Here is a 13,139-nt window from a genome sequence, read left to right as displayed (position 1 = left end):
CAACATGGTGGGGATGAGGATCAACATCTTGTGATCTGACCATTGCTGTAGACTGTGTGTGTTCGGCACTTGAGATTTTACTACAACTGTCACATCGTCAAAACTGGATTGTTACAACTGTCTACTGTGACCATGACAAATGGGACAGTTCTAAATGAGTCATGGATGTCAGGGTCATGTAATGATTTACATAAGGTCTTGAACTGACAGCTTGCAGTTCCTTTTAAGTGATACAAGGGGATCGTCCTATTCAAAAACATGCAAACTGACGCAACAAGATTTTGAGACATGTTGTTCTTCTTGAGAATTCTAAGTAAGCACTAACTCAGTGAATCTACATAGGCTATTTGGGGGATTTTTTATGCCTTTATTATGATAAGGGGGGGGGAGGGTAGTGGGAGAGAGAGATGGGGAAAATTATTGGGAAAAGCTTACCTCGGACAAGACTCGAATCCAGGTCCATTTACAATACAATTTTTGGGAGAAATAGCCTACGCAGTCTTAATTCCCGTACAGTAAGTGGACTCTTCACACGGCATGGAGAATGTGTTCATATAAGATAAGAAAGAAGGGGTTCATGGTGAGAGAGAGGGGGGGGGGTGTGTGTGCTTTAAATATGTGTGTAGCCGTATATTGTACTGGGACTTTCAGTAATGAAGCAGTGGTAATGAAAATGAACTGTGCAGCCAAGTTTATTAATGTAATGAAATAGTGTTGCATGCCTGTGTGTGTGTGTGTGTGTGTGCATGCGTGCGTGCGTGCGTGCGTGCGTGCGTGCGTGCGTGCGTGCGTGCGTGTGTGTGTGTGTGTGTGTGTGTGTGTGTGTATGTGTGTTTCATAAAAAGAGTTTATCTATGCATACCAGCTCCGCCACAGTCTCCATCTCTGAGTGCAGTTCCGTCTGTCAAACTTCGTGCTTTGTGACAAATTTGTCATTCTCACTGCAGGGCACAGACACCGAACACACTCCAGAAGAAGGTGAGCATAACTGTTTGAATAATATTAATAATTTGATGATATACAAACAGCCTATGTTCACTCACATAAGTTTGCATTTTCACACTAAAAATGTGTTTTCTTTTTTTTACTGGTGATCCTCATTTTTTATTTGCAATTATCAGCATGACCTTGAGAATATTATTTGGGGAATGGTAATTGTTTGCAATTGTTAATGAATTAATAGGTTGATTACTAAAACAAATGGGGAAACCATGCATCAGTGTATACTATGGGCTATTGCCATTGATAGCCTACAATATTACATTTGGAAACTTGTGTAGGTATACTGCAACTAGCCTTTATGGGGACGATTCTGAGGAAATAAGCTATAATTTAGTGGTAGTGGTTCATATGGTCACTTTATCAAAACTCATGGCATTAAACAACACAAGGATTTGTGGAGTTTTCTTTTTGAGCAACCTTTACAGCGCTACACATACCACACGCATCACATCACATGTAATAGGCTAACCATGATCTTCATTTCCTTTCTTTCTTTCTTTCTTTCTTTCTTTCTTTCTTTCTTTCTTTCTTTCTTTCTTTCTTTCTTTCTTTCTTTCTTTCTTTCTTTCTTTCTTTCTTTCTTTCTTTCTTTCTTATTTTCTCTCATGACTTGCTAATGGGCATTTGGCATACGCCTTTGCCTCTGTCTGTCTGTTCTCTTCCTGCCGGGCCCTGTTCCTGCTCATATCTATGCCCCACATGCTTGCTTTGTTTCCTTTTTTTTGCGTGTGACTCAGTTGATATCTGTTGTCTTAATCATCATATTTTATTCACTTGGGTCTCTAAAAAGCAGAGGGGGTATTTTATTGTTCCATCATGGTTATACTTTTATGTATAATGTATAATAGTATAACTGTTTGTTGTTCACAGTCTTGTACATCCACATATAGAGAGACATCAGAGCCAACATTGTTGATGTGTTATCTATCTAGTACAAGAGGACCTCACCCAGTGATGTCAGGTCATGACGGGGGCAGCCATGGCCTGATGGTTAGAGGGTAGTCTTAAAGGGACACTGTGTGAGATTTTTAGTTGTTTATTTCCAGAGTTCATGCTGCCCATTCACTAATGTTAGCTTTTTCATGAATACTTACCACCACCATCCAATTCTAAGTATTCATTATGACTGGAAAAATTGCACTTTTCATACATGAAAAGGGGGGTCTTCTCCATGGTCCGCCATTTTGAATTTCCAAAAATAGCCATTTTTAGCTGCAAAAATGACTGTACTTGGACCATACTCTAAAATATTTGTTTATTACTTGTAAACTTTCATATAAATATCAAATTTGGTGATAGCCAACCCAGTTTCAATGAGCAGCATAGTTGCAGTACCTTTTTTGACCATTTCCTGCACAGTGTCCCTTTACTGTAAGATCAGCGGGCTGCAGGTTCGAACCCACCCGCCTCCATCCATGGCCGAAGTGCTGCACTGTAACCAATATCCTGTAAATAACGTTATGTTGCTTTGGATAGGCTACATGTAATGTAATGATGTGATGATGTAACATGTGCCAGATCATCATAAACACCAAACAATGTAAACAAGGATGTTTAACAAGGCTTTTGATTTCACACTCTGGCTAGATAAAGCAATTCTTATACATTACTATGATCATATCATTTTATCACCTCTGCCAGGTTATGTTGTCAATCGCGTTGGTTTGTATCTCTCTGTCTCTCTGTCAGCAGAATTACTCAAAAAGTTATGATCAGATTTTGCTGAAATTTTGTGGAGTTGTTGGAAATGACAAAGGGAACAAGTTATTACATTTTGGTGGTGATCCGAATCACGATCTGGATCCATTAATTTTGTAAGAGATTCTTCACCATTGCGAGATAGGGCGTATTTTGATATTCCAAATTTCTAACTCCACAAAAAAGACAGAAAGAGTTGGGGGTGGGGGGAATGAGGGTGTAACATAGTCAAATGTTCTATCAAACAGCTTCCTTGGCGGAGGTCTGCACTCTCTGAGTGCATTTCCAGTTGTCATAAAGGATTTTGATAAAGTTATCAGTCTGGGCCCACCAATACTTATCGCGCTGCACATACTCACAAGCAGAAATATTGTTACGGATGTAATCAGGGTGCGATTTGTTGAAGAACCAGAGGGGGGGATATGTTTCATATTTTAAGCATTATCAATGGAGTTACATACAGCCACTATTAAAATCATGTAGGAAAAGTGAAGATATCAATACCAGAAAGGGGGACAATCTCTCCCTTCCCCCCCTACAAATCACACCCTGGATGTAATTACAACTTTTCACTTCTTTTCACTTTTCTTTTTCTTAGTGCTTAGCAGGGGTGGAACTTAAAAATGTTCCCCACCAGTCACTGTGGCAGGTCTTAAATCTACCAGTCAGTCACTCACAATTTTTTACCAGTCAGCATTTTTTACCAGTTCATATTCAACTGTTCCAAACATTGTAATGCCAAGTAAGATCATTTTCTGATCGATACTTTTGTTTCAGAGGTCATAAATTCAGTTATTGTGATGACAATAACTCTTTTCATTAATTTGCTTAAACCTTTGATGTTGGATGCTGCATATGATTCACCATGATTCACCGTGGGTTGACATATTTTACCCGCCAAAGGCCAAATTCACCTGTCATTGGCAGGTGGACGGGTGCTTATTCCCATCCCTGGTGCTTAGCTACTTGCTTGTTAGTCTTTGTCTAGTGGCTATCTGCTTGCACCCATGTCTGATATGTGTATATCTGGGATATTATGATTGCTCAGTTTATTGTCTGTATTACGATGAAGTTTGCCTTAGGGGTCTTACACACCAGGGCGGTAAAGCGTCACGGAACGGCCGCGTTTTTTACCGGCGTCGGTGAAAATACATTGAAACCTATCTACACACCAAGAGGCGGTAGTCGGGTGTCAGCGGCACGGGAGTCGGCTCCGCGCCGCGCTGCATTTGGAAAATAGAATTCGAGCGTATTTTTCACGCCGCCGACCAGCGGTGTCTCATTCCAATGAATGGCTAAGTAGCACGCTAGCTTTGGCTGTGGGGAGGGTTTTTTGAACAGGACTGGCCGCGCACGCCGACGCTGTCAGTGTGAAAGGCAGAGAAAAACACATAGGCCGAAACTAAGGAGAAAGACTGCGTTCGTCCCGCGACCGTTCCGCGACCGTTCCGCGACCGTTCCGTTTGGCTTTGGTATGTTTGACCCCTTAGGGACCGGTTGGTGTGTAAGGACAGATATGTTTCAATGTATTTTCACCGACACCGGTAATAAACGTGGCCGTTCCGCGACGCATTACCGCCCTAGTGTGTAAGACCCCTTATGGGTCACCATATCCAAATGGTGGATGTCCACTGAAGACTGTCCTTGAAGACTGTCCCTGAAGACTGTTGGCCCACCGGGAAAATGCCCTGTATGCCAGATTGCTGTCCACCCCTGAATAGGGGGCTCCCAGACTACTTGTACTTGTGATAGTCTGGCAAAAGCCAGGCTAGGACGCACCATCGCTGGGGCACTAACAAAATTTAACAAAACTTCGGGTGTGGTTGTTTTTGCATGTGTGTGTGTGTGTGTGTGCCTGTGTGTGTGTGTGTGCGTGTGTACAGCATGTTTATCCACACAGGCTGTGCGATGGTTTCTCTAGTCTTGTGCATGAGCATCACAAGTGCAGAAGGGGCGTGTCCTCCTCCGTGTTCCTGCAGCGGGGGATTGGTAGAGTGCAGTAGGCGGGGCCTCACCACCTCAAGCATGCCAGCATCCTTCCCCACAGGCACCACCGAGCTGCGTCTCCATGACAACCACCTGACAGCACTGCCCTCCGGTGTGCTGGATCCTCTGCGTAACCTGCAAAAGATCTCGTTGCACAGCAACCCTTGGTCATGTGACTGTAGCATCCTTTACCTTCGTGGCTGGCTTCTCAAGCAGAGGAATGACGCCCTTATAAGGTATGTACGTCTGGGAACACACCTGAGACATGAGTGTGTGTGTGGGGGGGAGTGGGGGGTTGGGGGTAGTCATGGGTAACCGGTTTATGGCTTCAGACTTGTAGCCCAAAGGTTGCCGGTTCGACTCCCGACCGGTGGGGGGAGTAATTAACCAGTGCTCTCCCTCATCCTCCTCCATGATTAAGGTACCATGAGCATGGTAGCGTCCCACCGCACTGCTTCCTCTGGGTCTCATTGGGGACCCCCTTGCAGGGGTGAGGCATACATGCAATTTCGTTGTGTGCAGTGAGCACTGTGTTCTGTGGATTGCTGTGTCACAATGACAATGCTAACTTCAACTCAGTGGTGAAGCCAATATAGTGTATACCAACTGCAGTGTGACAAGCCTCCTAACTTCTCCATCCTGGGTTCCACAAATGAACTTCCATGGGAACCCAGGTTTGAGTCCAGCCTGGGTCATGTGCTCCTATCCCACCCTATCCCCATCATTTTCTCTCTGCATCTTCATGGTCCTGTCATAAAAATGCTCAAAACAAAGTAAATAAATAGCCCCTCCATTCTCTTTCTGCATTCACCCACTAGGAACGTGAGCTGTAGTTCTCCCCGTGCTCTCCAGGGAGCGCTGGTGGCGAATCTGGTGGAAGAGGAAGTGCTGTCATCGTGTCAGTACTGGTTCTGTGACTTGGCTCTGGCATCCCAGATCAGCCTCATCATCTTCATTATTATCCAGGTAAGTGTGAAAGTGTGTGGAGAGAGAGAGAGAGAGAGAGAGAGAGAGAGAGAGAGAGAGAGAGAGAGAGAGAGAGAGAGAGAGAGAGAGAGAGAGAGAGAGAGAGAGAGAGAGAGAGAGAGAGAGAATGGGCCTACGTATAGGCAGTCATTGGACATAATTAGTAGTATTGTCCGTTGGGGCTCTACTTTCACATTCAATTGTACTGGAAGGCATATTACTATATGTGCATGTGGCATGTGGTGAATGTTATGTTTGAATATTGTTCCCTTATTCATTCTATAAGTTCTGCTACTGTTCCTTTAAATGAAACTGTGGTTGAAACGGCAGTTGCCGTAAAGTGTGTGTGCGTGCTGTCGTAAAGGGAGTCAATAAACAGCATAGCATGTGGAATACACCAGTGTGGTTATTTAGGAGTTATACAGACATAACAGTAAACTCTGCTTGTTCAGATGAACTATACAACAGTTCCCCAGACTGTATTAAAATCTCCTGGGGTACCAAACAGGAAGCAAGCAAGCCTGCATTGTGATCTGTCAATATGGGCTGCATCATTGAGATGATGAGCTACCAATGGGCTTTTGAGACTAAACATAGGCCTTACCTAACACAGCCTACAACCAAACCCTACGTATTCCTAACCTTAACTTCTATTCCAAACCTTAATCCCTACGCACTTGTAAAGCACCCTTTAAGATAAGACATAGGTCATTTTGTCATCCTTTTTATATCAAGGAGAGTAAAAGAAATGGGGATAGGCCCTGCCGTGACCAACCGGTAGGGCGCTCGTCTGCCATGCGACCGACCCGGGTTTGATTCCTGGCCCGGGTCATTTGCCGACCCCTCCCCATCTCCCTCCCCATTCGCTTCCTGTCCACCTCTCAAAGTGTCCTGTCAAATAAAGTCGTGAAAGACCAAAACAATTATTTTAAAAAAAGAAAGAAATGGGGATAGTGCATTGTATTATAGTGAATTGTAATGGCCTGGTAGCTCTAGTCTAAGTCATATCAACACGACACCTGACTTGGTGGCATAGCAGGAGCACACACTCACTACCTTACTGACTGATACCACCATCACTCTGCCTTCCACATATGCGTGAAAGACATCTGTATTTTCCCTCCATCGTCTTGTAATCCTCCACCCCCTCCCCTCAGGCCCTGCTGCTGGCCTCTGTGATCTACTTCCTGCGTCGCTTCGAGCGGCTGTCCAAAGAGGCCCGGCGCACCGCGGAGGAGAGCATCGCCGGGGGAAACGAATATGTCACGCTCAAGGACAGGGGCACCTGACGGGGTCCAATAATACCACAGGCAGAGGAAATGGAGACTCCTGAATATTTAAGGCAATACTGTACAGAGAGTTCCATCAGGATACCTCACTTGCACATCATAAATGCATTCTTTTTTATTTTGCATTTTCTGTTTTCACAGCAAGCCATTAGAGTCCAACAAACCATTTTGCCATAGAAATGAAAAAATGTTGTAATGTGAATTGATTTTGCTCTGATACATTTCCACAAGACTGTAAGAACTGTATGATGTGCATTGAAAGGAATTCCCTGTATTTGGTTTGGATTATTATTAGGCTACAGCTGACCCTAAACTGCATGGATTTTTTTCTTTTTACGAACAAAATGTTGTGTGTGTTTTTGTGTAATGACAGTTACAGTATAAATAATAAATATCATTGATTCAGCCATAAACAACAACAGCAACAACTACAACAACACACACACACACACACACACACACACACACACACACACACACACACACACACACACACACACACACACACACACACACACACACACACACACACACACACACACACACACACACACACACACACACACACACACACACACACACACACGCCTGTTAGAGCATATAATAAATAGCAGTTCAGTGGTGCATCGTCTTTCATACTTCACAACTTGACTTGGCGGTACAGTCCCCCAGGGGGGCACTGGGGAGCTCTAGGGGGGTGTTGGGAAAGATGCAGCTGAGAGGGGGCGATGCTTTGTTGCCATTAGGGGGGCATTAGTCCATTTAATTTTTTAGTAGGGGGGCGTTGTCAAGCTTGTGATGAGGTCATGGGGGCGTTGAGAGGCTTGTGATGAGGTCAAGGGGGCATTTGTTCAAAAAAAAGTTGAGAACCACTGATTTAGTATATCATTAAGGCCAGGCCAGATCTTATCCCAATCAACATAGACAAACAAGCCATTCCAATAGCCTTTTACACCTTGGAGTAACAGGTAGGCCTATTTGTATCATCTGTCTTAACCATTTATTATTACATTTTCTATCTCTAATGGTTACACCATTAAGAAATATATTATAGTCCTATGTCCTACAACGCTGTACCAGAGATTTTTTTAGGGAAGAGGAAGGAACTTTGACTGTACTCTCTAGGCCAATGACCAGGAAGCTTTTTGGTGGAGAGAGCCATAAAAGTCACATTTAAAAAAATTATAATTGTGAGAGCCATAAAAACACTGAATACCATTAAGCGCATGTAAAGTATTTCAATTTAGCCCAACAATTTTAGGCAAGTAAGAGCCAGATAGAGTTCGCATAAGAGCCATGGCTCTCAAGCCATAGGTTCCTGACCCCTGCTCTAGGCTGAATTGGGACAGCAAATTTATTTTAAAATTCTGAATATGTAAGGGAAAAAACGTGATTGTTATTTAACTGAGAATTAAACAAGATGTTATTACTAGTCCAAGTACTAGTTCAAAAAAAAAAAAAATAGCCTATAGATTTTTTTTTTTTTAAGTAATGTGGTGATACTTCCAAACACTCTGTTTGGTGAGAAGTTGTGTGTGTAGGTCAAAAGCCAACAGAGGAGGATAATAGTAATACGGTCCGTGTATCATCCGATCATTCAACTATTCCATTCAATCTGGCAAACGGAAAACGAAATAATGACTCCATATTTTGTTTTCCCGTTTTTGTATATGGCCAAAAAATGGGGAGTTGTGTTGATTTTTCCTTTTCCCAACTCAAAACAGAGCAAGTAATAAACGAGAAAACCAAAACGAAATAACAACTCTAATTTACGATTATTGGTCCCATTTCCCCTGGTGCTTTTCTGTTGCTCGCCCAAGTAAGACACGGTAGTGCACAAGTGGCCGCCAAACGCGCATGCATTATGCATTTCCCCGAGGCCTATAGTCAGCCTGCTGATGCTCCTACTCCACAGAACATCTTTCTGTCCTACTGGTAGCCGAGAGGGGCTGGCAAAAAGCGCCTGTGCATGTGCTTGTTGTCCACTATGCTCAGAGCCTCCCGAAAATGTATTCCCAGTGAGCTCGCAAACATCCTGGCAGTCGCCTATGTTTCAGTGCATAGAATGAAACAGTGCCCAAAGTGCACAACTTGGAGACATGTTGTTTTAGTTATGTTCTTAAATATGTTCTTAGTTAGGCTATGTGTGTCCTGTGGAAGCGCGACCTTGCAGAGAAGCATCAGCTTGCTCACGTGCACATTTGTAGCTTTAGTGTTGTATTTGAAGCGGCAATTGTGAGAGGACTATTTTCCGCAATTAAAAAGGAGTGTCATTTAATATAGACGGCAAGGGAGGATATTAATGCATTTGGTGCTTTTGCACCCCCTTCCTCAACCGGTCCTTTTAAAAAGATAAATAGTTTGCTTTTGATGCCGGCAAAGTTATCTCTGGCTTGCGATGTGGGCTGCACGCGGTCTGTGCTCTCCGTTGCTCTGGGAAGGAAAGCTTCTTCTGATTCTTGATTTCCCCACATGCCACCTCGAGCGGGGTTCAGTCAAGCTGTCAAGTGACAGGTGTATGAGCAGGTCCGGGGGGCGTTTGGGCAAAAAAGGTTGAGAACTGGCCGAACTCTTTTACGCACCGACTACTGTGTCTGGTCCAGTATGTGTCTACCCCTATAGCCTAACTCCTTTACGCACTACTGTGTCCGGTCCATAACCTCATTAATAATTGTGACTGTTCAATGGGCTAAGGCTCCTTCCAATCATTGTATTACTACAGGCGAAATGAAGTTTTGACCGTTGGTGCGTGAGTCGGAACAAACGTTTCTTCCACTGCTTGGTACCGTCTGCTGATAGCCTATTCCTGGGAACTGCTAGACCAGATACGCCTAAACTGTGGAGGAGACCTCGCTGGCAGTTCCCAGGAATAGGCTATCAGTAGACGGTAGGCCTACCAAGCAGTTGAAGAAAAGTTTCTTCCGATTCACGCACCAATGGTCAAAACTTCATTCCACCTGTAATAATAAAATGATCTAGTGGAAGGAGCCTTAGCCCATTGGATAGTCACAATTATTAATGAGGTTATGGACCGGACACAGTAGTGCGTAAAGGAGTTAGGCTATCTTTACCACCCACAGGCACCGACATAAGGGGCTACCAGTAGGACAGAAAGATGTTCTGTGGAGTAGGAGCATCAGCAGGCTGATTATAGGCTTTGGGAAAATGCGTAAAGCAGCGCCTTTGGCAGCCACTTGTGCACTATCGTGTCTTACGAGCAATAGAAAAGCACCGCGGGAAATGGGACCAATAATCGTAAATTAGAGTTGTTATTTCGTTTTGGTTTTCTCGTTTATTACTTGTTCTGTTTTGAGTTGGGAAAAGGAAAATCAACACAACTCCCCATTTTTTGGCCATATAAAAAACGGAAAAACAAAAGAGTCGTTATTTTGTTTTCCGTTTGCCAGATTGAATGGAATAGTTGAATGATCGGATGATACACGGACCTAATACCAGTTTGAAATGCAAAAAGTGTGACAGTGCAGTGTATGGTGTAACCGCCCGGGCGGACCTCCATGTAGGAACCTTGGTTGTGGGAGGAAAACGACCAGTCGGACGAAAATAGGAGACGGACCACTTTTGCACGTGAGAGTTTGTAGGGAAAACAGACGAGTCGTGATCTCAAAATTAGTTGTGTTAGTCTCTGTTATTAAAGTCAGCCGTAACAATAGTGGTGCACAGATGTTAAATATGGTTTCCTGACTGATGTTTGTGTATTCATCGCGCGTCTGTAATCAATAGTTATTATCGTTAAACTTTGAGAGGTTCTTCCAGTAAGCCTACACATATCAAGACTGCAGATTTGCTCCTTGAATACATAGTAGAGATGGGCAGACTAAGGAAGAAGCACAACTGGAAAGGACGCCAACAGCAGACACCGTCAGAAGCCCCAGTGGAGAGAAAGAGCGACGTGGTGGTGGAAATACGTGGTAAATAGAAAACCTGTTGTCAGAAGCTGTAGGCTACCCATGTTTAAACTCCCTCTTTCGTTTCCAAATTGCCCCTGCAATGTTTGGCACTGCCAATAATGAAGGGTATTCTGCATTCTGGGTAGCTTGTTCTCCTCTTCTGCTTTGTACAAGTGCCGTGTTTGAATGTTTGATTGTGTTTTGTGGGATTCTTGCTTTTACATGTTTGTATGTCTGTGGTGAAACTGAAGACAAATTTCCACTCAGTGGACAAACAATAAAGTATTCGCATTCACTATTCCAAGAAGCTGGTTCTGTAGTAAACCAGTTAAGTTCACCTTGAGGTAAGCTTAATACATTTTCTGGTCGAAGAACACGGGGTCCTCATCCCCATGACACATGCATTCTGTCTAGTGTCTATTCCTAGGTGATTCCCTGATTGACGCTCCCAACGCAGGACGCTCCCCTGTCGGCTCGCTCCCACTAGCCAGACTATCGGTCCCACCGCCATAACGGAGCTAGTTATCTTTTGATGTTAGTTTTTTGTTTCTAACCCTAGCCCTAACCTTAACCCTAAACCTAACCCTAACCCTAACCCTAAATTGCTTGTATGTGGCAGTGTATGATAATACGTGAAATATAATCGGGTGGGACTACACGTCCGGGAGTGATAGAAACACCTGGGACTGCACGTCCGGGAGCGATCTCAGTTGGGAGTGTCCATCTACCACCGTCCTAGGTTTACCTCTGCCTGTCAGGTCAGGTTAAGTTGGCCAGGTTTATCACCATGTTCTTGGGATACCCCTCCCCCCTTCTGTTATACCTTAATTGAGTCTAAAGTTGTATGGCCACCTGTTCAACTACAATAAAAGTCATTAATTCTTGAGGTTTGTTGTCTTCCTTCAGATGACACTCCTCTGAAAGGAGTGGATGAGAGCAACGCTCTTGTTCTCCCGGCCAGCAAAGTCAAGAAGACCAAAGGACCAGAGAAAGCTCTTGCCAGAAAACAGCAGCTTACCAAGAAACAGAGAAAGAACCTGGAAAAAGTTCTGGAACTGAAAGAGAAGAAGGCACATGTAAGGATTTTTGGCAAATATTTAGTAATGTTTATGCAAAAACAATGCACATAGGCACATTGTTTACTGCCTCCAGCCTTCTCCTAGTGGTGTAAGCAAATCGAAAGGAATTTCCTTAACTCACTGTCTGTCATTAATATCTCTCTCTCTCTCTCTCTCTCTCTCTCTCTCTCTCTCTCTCTCTCTCTGTCTCTCTCGCTCTTTCGCTCTCTCTCTCTCTCTCTCTCTCTCTCTCTCTCTCTCTCTCTCTCTGTCTGTGTTTTCAGAGGGCAGATATTTTGACAAAGCTAGCCGAGGTCCAGCTACCAGAGTCTGAACTGAAGTTGCTGTACACGACGTCTAAACTGGGCACAGGAGACAAACTCTATCAGGCCAAAGAGTGAGTGTTTACATTACATTGCTTGTTGCTTCACTGTGCAAATAGATCAGTTGTAGGACCCTGGGCTTGTGTTTGGAGTGTGAAGACGTTTCGCCTTTCACCCAGAAGCCTTCTGTTTTGGGGGTTGGGGAGTGGGGGTCAGTTTTGGTGGTGTCTTGGGGGTCAGTTACCCCAGGGCCAGGGACAGAGGGGACAATAATTGAGTCCTCATTACATTGTATGTATTGGGTGGAGACTTTGTCCTGGGCCTTGCCAAAGCTGTCACTTATTGTTTGTTATTTGGTATTTGTTTTTTATTTGTTTAGACTGTCAGTTCAGCAGCCTATTACATTCTATTACATTGTGTTTATTTGAGGTATTAGTACATATGAAAATACAATTTGAGATTGGTCTTGAGTTTAGTTTTGAGCACCTACACCTCTTTTTGGAGCACTCAGATCTGATGTTAAGTTCAAGCTCTAAAGACACACGCAGTTGCTTACAGCTACTATTTTGAGGAACACGACATGGATGAATGATATTTTAAAGCGACTTTAAAGAAAGTTTAAAGCGACTCACTGCAACTTTGAACTGTGAACTGTGTTTGCCCCAAAGAAACGACGAGACATCTGCCGTTGGCTCCATCGCTCCTCGCATCAGCAGCCTGAGCGGAGCGAACCGCAAGAGGAAAAGAAGGCGAGACGAGGAAGATGAGGATGAAGGTGAAGATCGGCCAGGAAAGGAGGAATCCGAGTCCTCCTCCGAGGATGAATCTGAAGAAGAAGAGCAGGAGGCAGGAGAAAAGCTGAAAGAGGGGGATGAACAGGGAAAAGAGGTGGAGGTGAAGACTGATGAA

General features: G+C 44.0%; 2 protein-coding genes across 2 annotated transcripts in view; both read left to right on the top strand.

Moving 5' to 3' along the window:
• The first annotated feature begins 866 nt into the window (after positions 1 to 866).
• On the top strand, positions 867 to 7,215 carry gp1bb (glycoprotein Ib platelet subunit beta). Its single transcript, XM_063194552.1, has 4 exons — positions 867 to 978; positions 4,584 to 4,922; positions 5,505 to 5,652; positions 6,810 to 7,215. Exons 2-4 carry the CDS (start codon positions 4,585 to 4,587, stop codon positions 6,939 to 6,941), a joined length of 618 nt encoding a protein of 205 aa, XP_063050622.1. The 5' UTR covers positions 867 to 978; position 4,584; the 3' UTR covers positions 6,942 to 7,215.
• Positions 7,216 to 10,457: 3,242 nt separating this feature from the next.
• The window catches only part of dhx37 (DEAH (Asp-Glu-Ala-His) box polypeptide 37), a 28,383-nt gene continuing 25,701 nt past the window's right edge, over positions 10,458 to 13,139 (top strand). Inside the window, exons 1-4 of the mRNA XM_063195624.1 lie at positions 10,458 to 10,870; positions 11,756 to 11,925; positions 12,192 to 12,304; positions 12,899 to 13,139. The exon at positions 12,899 to 13,139 is cut by the window's right edge and continues 150 nt beyond it. Coding sequence (XP_063051694.1) covers positions 10,768 to 10,870; positions 11,756 to 11,925; positions 12,192 to 12,304; positions 12,899 to 13,139 — 627 coding nt within the window. The 5' untranslated portion in view covers positions 10,458 to 10,767. The remainder of the gene's footprint in view (positions 10,871 to 11,755; positions 11,926 to 12,191; positions 12,305 to 12,898) is intronic.

This window comes from Engraulis encrasicolus, chromosome 3 (assembly GCF_034702125.1).
Source record: "Engraulis encrasicolus isolate BLACKSEA-1 chromosome 3, IST_EnEncr_1.0, whole genome shotgun sequence".
Lineage (NCBI taxonomy): Eukaryota > Metazoa > Chordata > Actinopteri > Clupeiformes > Engraulidae > Engraulis > Engraulis encrasicolus.
The sequence above is the reverse complement of the archived record's forward strand: the minus strand, read 5'-3'. Positions and strand labels throughout refer to the sequence as shown.